Below are 12,141 nucleotides of genomic sequence, written 5' to 3' on the forward strand. Positions count from 1 at the left end.
CACATGAGTTCTTGCTCCAATTGTTGGGATTCGCTAGATATCCCTTAGTGTGTGTGTGTGTGTGTGTGTGTGTGTGTGTGTGTGTGTGTGTGTGTGTGTGTGTGTGTGTGTGTGTGTGTGTGTGTGTGTGTGTGTGTGTGTGTGTGTGTGTCTGCAATGCGAGGCTCCACAGCACAAACCAGCAAACCGATTTTGATGAAACTTGGCAAACAGGTGCCATATGGGCTGGGAGTGTGCGCGTTTGAGTTTCGTTGCTAAGCAACCACCTGTTGGATCGGTCAGAATGAAAAGAATCGTATCCAGCGCTTTGATCCTAGCGGATCCCTCGTCACCTACCGGCTTGTTGTATTATATGCCAGACATACAGCTTTGTCAGCAATTAGGCAAGCCTCAGTCGACCATGTAATGTCGGTTGGGAGAACAGTGACATCTCTATGAGGAATTAATTTCTCCACACTTGACTTAATGGTTGTCTCAATGTTGTCGCAAGATACACCAGAATCTCCAATGTTTAGGGCCTGATGTCGTGACCTGCTATGAAGATACTCCCTGAAGGATTCCGAGTGTTTTTTTTTTTGGATACTGCAATCACCATTGGCATGGTTTATCCAAGACTGGTGGCTTTTTCAAGTTGATCTCCACTGAGCTCTCGTCGGATGCTGTAATGTTAGCCTTCACCCTAACGCTTGTGATGTAATAAGTAGCAGAGTCAATGATGACCAAGTCCAGTAGATTATCACCACGGGTAGTGTCTTTCACCAATTGGTCCAAGCCATGTGTCAGACAAAGAATGAAGCATGCAATTCCAGCTCTATCATTGAAAGATTTGCTACCTAGCCACTTCTGGTGATGTACATTGAAATCGCCAAGAATCATCACACAATCTGAACCAGTGGTTTGGGTGACAGTATCCAGGTTATAAGACAAGTATTCAATACGACAGTCAGTTCCAAATGGAGTCAGGGCGATTATACAGTGCTGATCAGTAGGTACCCTGCATGTGTTTTTGCATTGAACCAGGTAACTTCAAGGTCAGGGGGTTCCAGGTTCTGATGTCATTGAACCAGGAGTGTATTGTGAAACCAAATAGCAATCCCACCCCAACTATCCACTGAGCGACACTTAAGAATTAGCCGCTGTCGAATTTAACAGTGATTCAGTGGCAACAATATTGTCTGCTTTACTTTGCTTGGCTCTTTATGCAAGGACTCCAATATTTGGCCTAAGACCTCAAACATTAGCAAGAAGTAGCCACAAGTGGTGCTGTCGATATGCTCTCTTGATAGTGTTTGAACTCATTATGGTACAAAAGTGGTTGTGGAAGAATTGGACCCTCATCTCTGTGACCATCAACATTTATTGCTGGGCAAACAAGATAGCTTAGGTAGCGTACTTGTCTTTGAGCTATCAGGTCTGGCTTTGATTCCCAACTCCATTATAAACTGTCTTCCTAATCTTTCACAGGCAGGGCGTTGCATCATGAGTGTACTGTGCTTCGGAGGGATGTTAAGCCGGGTGCTCTGTCTGATAGCATTGGTCGGTGGATAAGAAAGACGCCACAACTTTCAAAAAGAGTAGGCCATTGTGTGCCAGATTATACATTTCAGCCCTCATGACTGTGCAGGGGCTGCACCAGTGGCACTGTCACTCTTCAGTAATGATGCAACCAGTGGGACAAATTCGAAATTTATTCTTGGTCCAATATACACTTGCAAGTGGAACATTTCCTGCTGATTTATTATTATTAAATAACGTGCTGTGTAAATACATCTCAGCTGATTTTACTGCCACACACTTGGCTGAATAAAATCTGTATTTGCAAAAAAATAAAATACAAAAGCCTCATTGAATCAGTCTCAGATATTAAGACAGGTTGTCATATTGAGCTTATCAATTCCATGTTTATTGTACTTACTTGTATGGCGGGAGGTGGGGGGGGTGGGAGGGGTGATGAGTGTTTGCACCAGTACCAGGTAAGCTGTAGCTGTTAAGAGGGTGCCATAAGAGTGGAAAGGGCAGAATCGCATCATGTTGCTCCTTGTCCCTATAAGTTATAAATACCACTTGAGCACCACTCCCCCTCCCCTTCTGATGCAGTAGATTTTTCTCTTCTCAAGGGTGAAATCTTTGCATTGACATTGGTTTTATTATTATCGGATGTCTATAAATGAAACAAAGCTATTGTTGCCAATCAAGTTGGTGGTTAAAAGGGGCTTTTGTTAAATCAATGAGCAGTTGGTATTGGCTGTGGAAAGAAAGTTAGGAGCTATTTGTGGTGTAGCTAAACATTTCCTTTGCACCACTATCGGCATATTTGTCTTTGCAGAAAACCTGAAGCACATGGCTTAAGACCACCTCCATCATTGTTTTTGAAAATAAACAAACCTCAGATGGTGCATCATCGGACAAATGGTTTCAAAACTAACATGATTTGTGAGTGTGATCAACCCGGAAGAATGGATGTAGACGAGTTCTCCTACAGCTTGAAATGGGCCAGGTTTTTGTTCGGCAACATTTCGTTTATAATTTGCAGCATTGTTTGCCTGGCATATTAAATGTAACATGTGATTGATTTGTGAAAGGTCGCTGGTGTGGGTATGTAGACCCCATGATAACTTAGCCTTCTGGTTAGCCTTCTGTGTTGATTCGGGTTGACTTGCCCTTTTGTGTGCTGCGTATTTAAAAGCCGCTGTGACTGTATTGCATTTTAACATGCCTATTTAATAAATCTGCCATTCCTTTTTAAAAATTTTTATTATGGTTGTTAGTGATAGCAGTCCAATCCAAATTCCAGCAAGAAAACCATCGGAATTTTAATTGATTCTTGGTACAGTTGCCCATTTGATTCACATTTTCTTTCCTTCCCCCCCCCCCCTCATAAAATGGAATATTTTTTACTGTTCGTCTTTATCACAATGCTTATGTTGTTATTGTTATAAACTGGCTTGACAAAGGTATAATGGAAAGTGCCTACATTTATTGTAACGGATGAGATTTTTTTTATGAATTTTGTAGACAAATGGAAAAATCAGAAAAAAAGTGTGGATTTCATTTCTCATTTCTCCGTTTGTCGACTAGGTATCCTCTGTTGCACCAAGTCCTTACTAAATCCGAACCTCTCACAACTTCCCAAGGTCTTTGTTCATAGCTCATTTAATTTCAACAGATGTGTATAAATTGTCGTTTTGGATTAAAAACTTTCTAGAAACCTACATTAATGTTGCTTCACATTTTCATTAACCCTCTAACAGGCATTTGAGGTGTGTCACTGGATTCGATTTTCAGTACTACTACATTTCTGTAACACAACTGTAATTGCTTTTTGGATAGCATATGAAACCTTTTTGATGATAAAATTAAGAAGGCGCCTTTGGGATTGGTAGAGACCCTACTTGCCTGTTGAGAGGATTATGGTCATTTGTCAGGTAAGCATTGAAGCTGGATGGGTAATCTACATATACACAATAAAGTTTTAATGCTCTGGTACCTTTTAAAGTTTTAATGCTTTAATAAAGCATTAAATGAATTTAATGCCTTTCTTAGTTTTAATGCTTTATTAAAGTTTTAATCCTCTCTGAATTCAAAAGATTAATAAAGCTATTTTAAGCACCCTAATCAGACCTATATTTTGCCTCCTATTGATAGTAATAGGCAGGCAGTAAATATTGTGCATTTTCATTGGTAATGATTGTAAGGGAAATTCCTCAGCATAGCACTGAGAAATGAATAACTGGTCAAAGTTGGAATATTTTTTACTGACCAGACTGATCCCAGGAACATTCTGCCTTTTATTGCAAACATTTTGGGTTGCGTCCATATATCAACTGCAATACTGCAGCTTTCCTGATTTGTTTTTTCCATAAACCCCCACACTTTCCTGGTCAGAGTTTTGTCTTGCTCATTATCACCTACAAGGCATCCATCATGTCCAATAGGTCCTGTCCGGGGCTGCCCTCACCTGTGCTGGCCTGGAGAACAGTGGAATCGCTATGCAGATCCAGCAACACCTTCTGCAACTCTGGTGCAACCAGCTGAGATTGCTACGGAGCACACCATGAGAACATGTTTAAGTATCAGGTGATACAGGATGCAGGTACGAGAAAGCTGCTCTTCAATAAATAACGTTTTGATTTTGGGTTAAAAGTAATTGAAATGTGACATTTTGCCACTGTTTATGGCTTTCCTCTGTGTGTATCCACTCACCTTACTGGCATCTATGTTAATGACATTTTCGCATGAGGCTGGAGCAGACATACAGATATCTCTGAAACAGAAATAACCACCAGGTAAGCAGGTAGTGGCAATCACTACACAGACATCAATTACATGGACATCTTAGAGTTGTCATTTTGAACACTGTTAAAAGGCTTCCATTATTATTGTTAAGATATGAAAATAATGCAGACCATCAAAGGTCTTCTATCTGGTTTGGGTAAGCAGAATGATACCTTACGATGGAAGGAATAAAAGTTAACTGCACAGAGGTTTAAGGTCCAATCATCACCGTTAGTTGTGCTCTACTCAACCCACCCTCTTTCATTGCTTTCTGAAGACATTATTAATGATAGCAAAAGGGGGACTGTGTGGGCCAATGAGCTACAACACTTGGCAAGTAACACATTGCAGGCAATATCATATTTTCTCTCGAAAGCAAAATAGTGCCGAGATCTCAAAAATTAATATTTACGACGTAAGTGTACATTAAACATAATTATGTTCTCACACTCAGTGCAATATTTGGCACTGCAGAGCCTTCGTTAGCTTCATTTTGCGAATTTTTCTAAGAATGGTCAATTTAAAATATTGTTGCGGTTCTTGGAACCGCATGCATACAACAGATAGGTGTCCCAAGACAGTTATTCCATTATTATACGTGTAGATAATTCCCTTCCGTTTGTTTAGTGGGACAACGGGGAGTGCGTTGCAATGATTTAATAGTTGCTAAATCATTTTCTTTTCATCGAAACCAATCGAAGTGCCCGATTCGGGCGATGACGTTGAATTCGGCATGGCCCTCTCCCCTCGAGCTTCGGCCCTATAAAAGACGGAGAAGTTCCTCCATCTGTATGTGTTATTCGGAGTGGTGTTTTCACGCAGTGTGTTCCCGCTTCTCGTCTCCGCCCACACCTCGCCTCGTCCACCCGCCTGCCTGGTCCCACCCACTACTCCACCCTCACACTCTGGACTCCGCTCTTCTCCACTCAAGTTCCTCCTTCAGAACACAGGCTCCACACGTGCGAATTGGGCCAGAGACAACGCGACTACTGTCGGGTACTGCACCACGGAGCATCTCCTTCCCCGAAACGCCCAGGTACCGAGAGCATAACCTCAACTCCCCTCCCTCCCTGGTTGCAAAAGTCCCTTCCCATTGGGGTTTCTTTTTCTGTGTGTCTGGGTGTGCTGGCACCTGTCTGTTAAGCAAGTCTGTAGAAGTGCATTATTGTTGTAACTGTTATTAATCTCGCGTACAAGTCTGCACTGTGTCTGCTTTCGTAAGTTGCTTGTATTATTGTTGCACTACACCTCTCTCCTCTTTCCCTGCGTTACATATCCAATAAATCTTTGTCGTACTACATACTTTTCCTCGCTTGCTTGTTAATAAATAATTATCATTAGGAATGTTCCCAGCTCGCCGTTGTCTTTTCTCCCATTGGTCCAGCATTGTTCGAATCTAAGTTCAGCCGGGACTTTATTCCCAACGATCCGTTCCTTCTAGCCGGTACATCCTTGGCAGTGTCGCTCGGCTGCATCCAATCTGGAGATGTGATCTGATCCGGCTCGGACAAGGCCTACCGAGGGCGTGGTTCCCCGGTAATCAAACTACGTGGTTAATTAGGTAACGGGAGGACCCTAGGTCACGCGGTTGAGATATTGGCGTCCACGGTCGGTTAAGCGAGCGACGTGAATTATCCATGAGCGACGGCCTACAATTCCGGGGAGTCTGGTGGGAATCGACGTAGCCTCCCCCACCTAGTGGTCTTCTCACCCGACCCCGCCGGCCCGCAACAATATTATATTTTAGCATATGTATACTTGTTGCATTATTTTCCTCTTTTTTTCATTGATGCATGATGCTATTCTCCTTGCATCACAAACAAGGTTGTCCAACATCAGAATAATGTTATATATACATATATGTATATTTGGCCTGTCTGTGTGTTTGTCTGTCGTGTTATAACTTAAGAACGTGTTAATGGATTTCAATAAATCGAACTACGATGGAGTCAGGGAACTCCCGGGAAAGTTTGTGACGAAAAAAAAATTTTTTATGGGTACACGTGGTGAAACTGTAAATGTCAACTTGCAACGCTGGTTATCCCTGCACTCGGAATCCTTTTTCTTCTTGCCCTATGGATTAGCCATCACAGCAAATATTGGTATTTCCGTTAGCGAAGCGATGGGTCTTGTATTCTCATATTGTGTAAAGATCCTTGGCACCCAGGGCTACCTGTCAACTGTATCGTCCTGCTCGGGCCGATTGTATCTACATCTTTAGTTTTCATTCCAAAGCTAGCAACTAAAGGCCTAACAAATGCTTAAAAAGAGACATTCAGACAGACTTACAAAGGTGAGGACATTAAAAACGGGGTCAAAAGGGTTGATAATTTCAGATATAAAAATTAAGAAGGGGAGACGTTGTCCATTACATAAGAGAGGTATTTCTCACATCAAAATTAATTATGTCACGTTACTCGATTACATTTATTCAGGATATAACTGAACTATTCGAACTATTATTATATTAACCCATGGAAGGCATTTTCATGTCATCATTATAGCTCATGGAGAAGCTTGAACCTTGATAATGTTGCCTGTCTTGTGACTTGGTTTCCTACTTCACACAGGCAAACACTGTCATGTATTTATTTTCTCATACTTTAGGACAACAGAAATTCAATTATTTGAATGCTACTCCTTATAAGATGCTTTTATTTATTTTATTTTATTTTATTTTTACAGAGGTGTGAGCATCACCTCGTGGAAACGAATTTGTTATTTTTCTTCAGGCAGGAAAATATAACAGATTACCTTATTGTTTCATGCATAATGTCAATCTTCTATCATGTGTCTTTTTTATACTGTAGTACTTTTCAGCAGCAACATAGTGAAATACCTTGCTGGTCCTAATTACGTTTTAAATAGTTGTGCAAAACTAAGTTTATAACAACATTTAACACTTCCTTGCATTCTCAATTTTAAAATACATATTGTGAAGGAATTTTTTTTTTCTGGACTGAGAATAAGGGGCCTCAGGCTTAATGTTTCATAATGGGGATGGGTATTGCTATGTTCAAATTAGAACACCATTTTCCATTGCAATTCAAGCCTCCTCCACCTCACCCTTCCTCTGTATCACCAGCAAAGAGGTTGAAGCTAAAACCGTCGGAGTTCAATCTGCCACACCCTTGTCCTTCTCCCAGGAGGTCTGCCAAAAGATTCAACTCCACTGTAGCCAACGGATCAGGTGCCAGGCAAGACTAGTAGGGAAGGGAAAGTGAGGAGTTAGCCAAGGGAAAAGACAAATGTTACAAGAGAATGAGTAGACGTTCAGCCTGAATGGAGATAAGCCTCGTGCAGGTATGAGCTCTACCAAGTGCCCTTTGGAAATTACCCATGGAAAAATTCACAACTGAACAAAGAACCAAAATCGTGGAATTTTATTTTAAATTCCATCGATCACTTATTCCTATCCAAAGAGCATACTGCCGACGCTTAAATGCCAGAAAACCACCTTCAGATGTCATGATTCGTCGGTTGATTCAACGTTTTCAGCAATATTTGTCAGTAAGTGACTTGCCACAATCGGGAAGACCACATTCAGTCCATTCGCAGATTAATCGTGAAAGTGAACTGGACAGTGTTCAAGAAGAACCAGGAACATCGATCCGCAGACGTTCTGATCAGTTGGGGATGTCTCGGATGTCACTGTATCGCATACTAAGAAACGATTTGCACCTGTACCCATATAAAGTGCAATTGGTGCAAAAGTTGAAAACGACTGATCATCGACAATGCTTCAATTACTCAGTCCAAATTCAGAGGTTGGTCAATGAAGAAAACGAATTTGTTCATAAACTGATTATGAGCGATGAAGCTCATTTCCATTTGAACGGTTTTGTGAATAAGCAGAACTGTAGGTTCTGAAGATTAGAGAATCCTTGGGCTATTCATCAACATCAGTTGCATCCTCTCAAATGCAGTCTGGTGTGGTGTGACGTCAGAAAGGATTATCGGCCCTTATTTTTTTGAAAATGAGGATGGCAGTGCAACGACCATCACTAGTGAGCGGTATCGAGCCATACTCAAATTTTGTGCACCCTGCAGTGAAGGATAAACCTGAGATGTGGTTTCAACAGGATGGAGCCACTGCCCACACGGCACGAGCCACGGTGAAGCTTCTAAGGCAAATTTTTGGACACTGAATAATTTCGCGAAATTCAGAAATTTCTTGGCCATCACGTTATCCTGATTTGATGCCTCCCGATTATTTTCTTTGGGGTTACCTAAAGGAGCGTGTATACATCAAGAAGCCCCATACAATTCAGCAGATCAAGGACAACATCTGTGCAGAAATTTGAGGGCTGCAGCCAGAGATATTGTCTGCTGTTATGGAAAATGCTGTCTAAAGAGCCATTCTCTGCAAAGGCGAAAATGGAGGACATCTAAGCCGGATCATTTTTCACAAATAAAGCAAATTTATCTCCGTTTTGTAAATTTTCTTTTGGTATAAAAATAATCATAAATTATTAAACAACAGAAATGTTCTTTCATTTCTAAATCCCGAGGTGAGTTTTTAGACACCCTGTACGTGTGTGTGTGTGTGTGTGTGTGTGTGTGTGTGTGTGTGTGTGTGTGTGTGTGTGTGTGTGTGTGTGTGTGTGTGTGTGTGTGTGTGTGTGTGTGTGTGTGTGTGTGTGTGTGTGTGTATATATATATATATATATATATATATATATATATATATATATATATATATATATATATATACATATATATATACATATATATATATATATATATACATACACACACACACACACACACACACACACACACACACACACACACACACACACACACACACACACATATATATATATACATGAGGTCCATCTCAAAAGTAATGGGACTGACTTCACATAAATTTTATTCCAAAAAATATATTGAAATCACAGCTTGTCCCCTTCAAAATAGTTTCCCTCCAGTCTCATACACTTGTCCATCCTCTTCTTCCACACTTCGATGCACCCCTGGAAGGCTTTTTCTGGAATCCTCCGGAGCTCCCTCATCACGGCCCTTCTGATGACCTCCACATCAGGAAATCGGATCCCCTTGATCACCCCCTTGAGCTTGGGGAATAGGATAAAATCACAAGGGGCCAAGTCTGGCGAATACGGGGGTTGCTCCAGAGTTGGTACGCTCCTCTCCGCCAGAAACTGTTGGATGCTCAGAATACTGAGAGCAGGGGTGTTGTCATGGTGGAGCACCTAGGCGTTATTCTCCCACAGATCCCACCTCTTGTCCCGGACTAATCTCATGAGGCGCCGGAGGATCTCCTTGTACACGAATTGATTCACTGTTTGACACTGTGGTAGAAACTCGAAGTGGACAATGCCCTTGATGTCAAAAAAGGCGATAAGCATCACCTTGACCTTCAACTTCGACATCCTTGCTTTCTTTGGTCTTGGTGATGCCGGACTTTTCCACTAACGACTCTGCCGTTTGGTCTCGGGATCGTATTCGAATATCCACGATTCATCGCCAGTAATGACTCTCCCGAGCAGGTCTGGATCGTCCTTGAGGCGCTTGATAATGTCTTGACAGACAGTGACTCTTTGCTGTTTCTGGTCCTCGGACAACAGCTTGGAGACCATCTTTGCGCACACCTTGCGCATTTTGAGATTTTCAGTGATAATGCTCCAGACAGTGTCCTTGTTGATGAAAAATTCCTCAGCAATCATCCACACCATGAGTCAACCATCTGCGCGCACCATCTGCTTCACACGCTCGATGTTGTCCACCGTTCTGCTCATCGAAGGTCTTCCAGACCGTGGATCGTCTTCAACCTCCTCCCGTCCCTCTTTGAACCTCTTGTGCCATTCAAATGCACATGTACGTGACATCTTTTCTTCCCCGTAGACTTGCTGCAGCATTGCGAAGGATTCGGAAGGTGTTTTGCCAAGCTTGACAAGAAACTTCAGATTGGCTCTCTGCTCAGGACTCATAGCGCGACGACTCAGACTAGACAACGTGTAAAGCACAACCTGTAAAAAAAATCACACAATGAGCGCAGTCAACCATCACCAATCATATATATTGCTGGAATGTTGTGAAATACTGTGACGCAACCCGTTCATTCAAGTTGTGGAAGTGGATCACACAGCAGGCTCAGTCCCGTTACTTTTTAGACGGGCCTCACATATATATATAGTTCATTGCTACACAATTCTTTTTGCATTGGTGAAACTGCAGAATTCTGGAAAAAAAGGAAAGTACTGAGCAAAGTGAAATTGACGTCAAAATATTCATTTTGGAGGTGATACTGGATAAATTTTTTTGGAGGTGATATATTGTAACTAACAACTATACAAATGAAAGTGTTTATGGAATCATTTTTATTTCAACTGAACATCCATTGCTGGGAAGATTTTCAGTTGGTTCGTACAGCATTTTACCATGCATCATTGAATACCACATACCTTGTTAATTGCAATCGTTTTGAAGAATGACTTTCAGATGAAGATTAAACATGTCCTGAGATTCTAAATTAAATTTTTTTGAATAAGTCGTGAGCATTGAAATAAAAAAAATAGTTAAAACATTAATTTTATATGCATTTAAAACACTAATTATGTCCCTGTGCCTGCCAAACTGTTCTCATTGCCACCCCTTTGTCCAAGTGAAATCAAATCCGGAGCCTCATGGATTTATTTTATTTTGTGTTGGTGGAGCGCAGGCATGATGGGCCAAATAGCCTCATCCTGCGTCAAATCCCTTGTTAAGATTTATTGTCATTGTATTGTGTCGACATGGTCACACTCTTCACCGTGACCAACAGACATTGTCAGGTTTTATAGTTGTGTGCAGCAGAATCACGTCTTTAGTTCATGCAATGTGGAGATTGCATTTCCGTATTTTCCGTGAAGTTCAAAGTCGGGGAAGACGACGGGAAAATCCAACAATGGATGCAATTTCCGTAGTCCGACGGTATTTACCGACATTCCCCGTGCATGGCTGACATCTGAACACGGGAACTGCACTTGTAAACTCCCGTACCTGGCTAACTTCTGCAAAGAATACCTTGTTTAAAAATTAAAAAAAAACTACCATGGGAGCAATGTATGTGATCGTAGTAATGCCGTGTAGGAATTCAGGAGTGTTGGCTGTACACCCTATCCAGATGAAATGGGTTAAGAAACAAATCTGCAAAAAGGAATAGAACCCCAATTTCCCATAAATGCGGTATGTTTTTCTGACTGAAAATGACGAAAACCTCCGTGTAGGTTGATACAACAATACAGCTTTCTGTACACATGTGGAAGAGTTTCACAAAAATCCATGTTTTTGTAGCTGTTTTAAATAGGGCTCAAAAATAGAATATCATTTATTGGGCCCTATTTGTACCAGACTTTGTGGCATAGGGGGTAGAGCATCCTCTCTGAGTCTGGGAAGTTGGTGGTTCCATATTGACCCTGGCTGGGTCAAGATTTTAAAAATGATACGTGCTGCTTCTTTTTTGATAGACTTTTAAAGCATAGATTACGAACAAATCCCAGCAGTAGGGAAGAAGGAATTTTCTCCTCAATTGCCCTGCCGAATGCGGGGGGAAAAAAAAAAGCAATGTCATATAAATGGCGTCACCAGTACCCAGAGTGCCCTGGGAAGTTACAATACTTCCCCAAAGCTCAGCAACTGTGTTTTAAGTCAAGGCGTGTGTGTGTGTGTGTGTGTGTGTGTGTGTGTGTGTGTGTGTGTGTGTGTGTGTGTGTGTGTGTGTGTGTGTGTGTGTGTGTGTGTGTGTGTGTGTGTGTGTGTGTGTGTGTGTGTGTGTGTGTGTGTGTGTTGCTGCTCCTCCATGATCTTTAGACCCTTTAAAAAGAAAAGTTTGGTAAGTTATGCTTGGCTTCACATCATTGATAA

General features: G+C 41.6%; 2 protein-coding genes across 16 annotated transcripts in view; one reads left to right on the plus strand and one right to left on the minus strand.

The window, feature by feature from the left end:
* The window catches only part of HDAC8 (histone deacetylase 8), a 67,609-nt gene extending 64,397 nt beyond the window's left edge, over window positions 1–3,212 (plus strand). For all 4 annotated transcript variants that reach the window (XM_085873907.1, XM_085873908.1, XM_085873906.1 and 1 more), the window contains one exon: window positions 2,327–3,212. In XM_085873907.1, the coding sequence (XP_085730033.1) occupies window positions 2,327–2,349 (23 nt within the window). In that variant the 3' untranslated portion in view covers window positions 2,350–3,212. The remainder of the gene's footprint in view (window positions 1–2,326) is intronic.
* Window positions 1–12,141, minus strand: part of OSCP1 (organic solute carrier partner 1) — a 94,246-nt gene that overhangs the window by 6,537 nt on the left and 75,568 nt on the right. For 9 of the 12 annotated variants that reach the window (XM_085873901.1, XM_085873895.1, XM_085873900.1 and 6 more), the window contains 3 exons: window positions 7,342–7,478; window positions 4,204–4,264; window positions 3,959–4,040 (listed from right to left, as the gene is read on the minus strand). In XM_085873901.1, the coding sequence (XP_085730027.1) occupies window positions 3,959–4,040; window positions 4,204–4,264; window positions 7,342–7,478 (280 nt within the window). Of the gene's footprint in view, window positions 1–1,719; window positions 4,041–4,203; window positions 4,265–7,341; window positions 7,479–12,141 lie in introns of those variants that run through there. The other 3 variants (XM_085873904.1, XR_015056242.1, XM_085873905.1) reach the window with 3 other exon arrangements.

Source organism: Eptatretus burgeri, chromosome 3 (genome assembly GCF_056783735.1).
Source record: "Eptatretus burgeri isolate ZD-2024b chromosome 3, Ebu_testis_v1, whole genome shotgun sequence".
NCBI classification, from domain to species: Eukaryota; Metazoa; Chordata; class Myxini; order Myxiniformes; family Myxinidae; genus Eptatretus; species Eptatretus burgeri.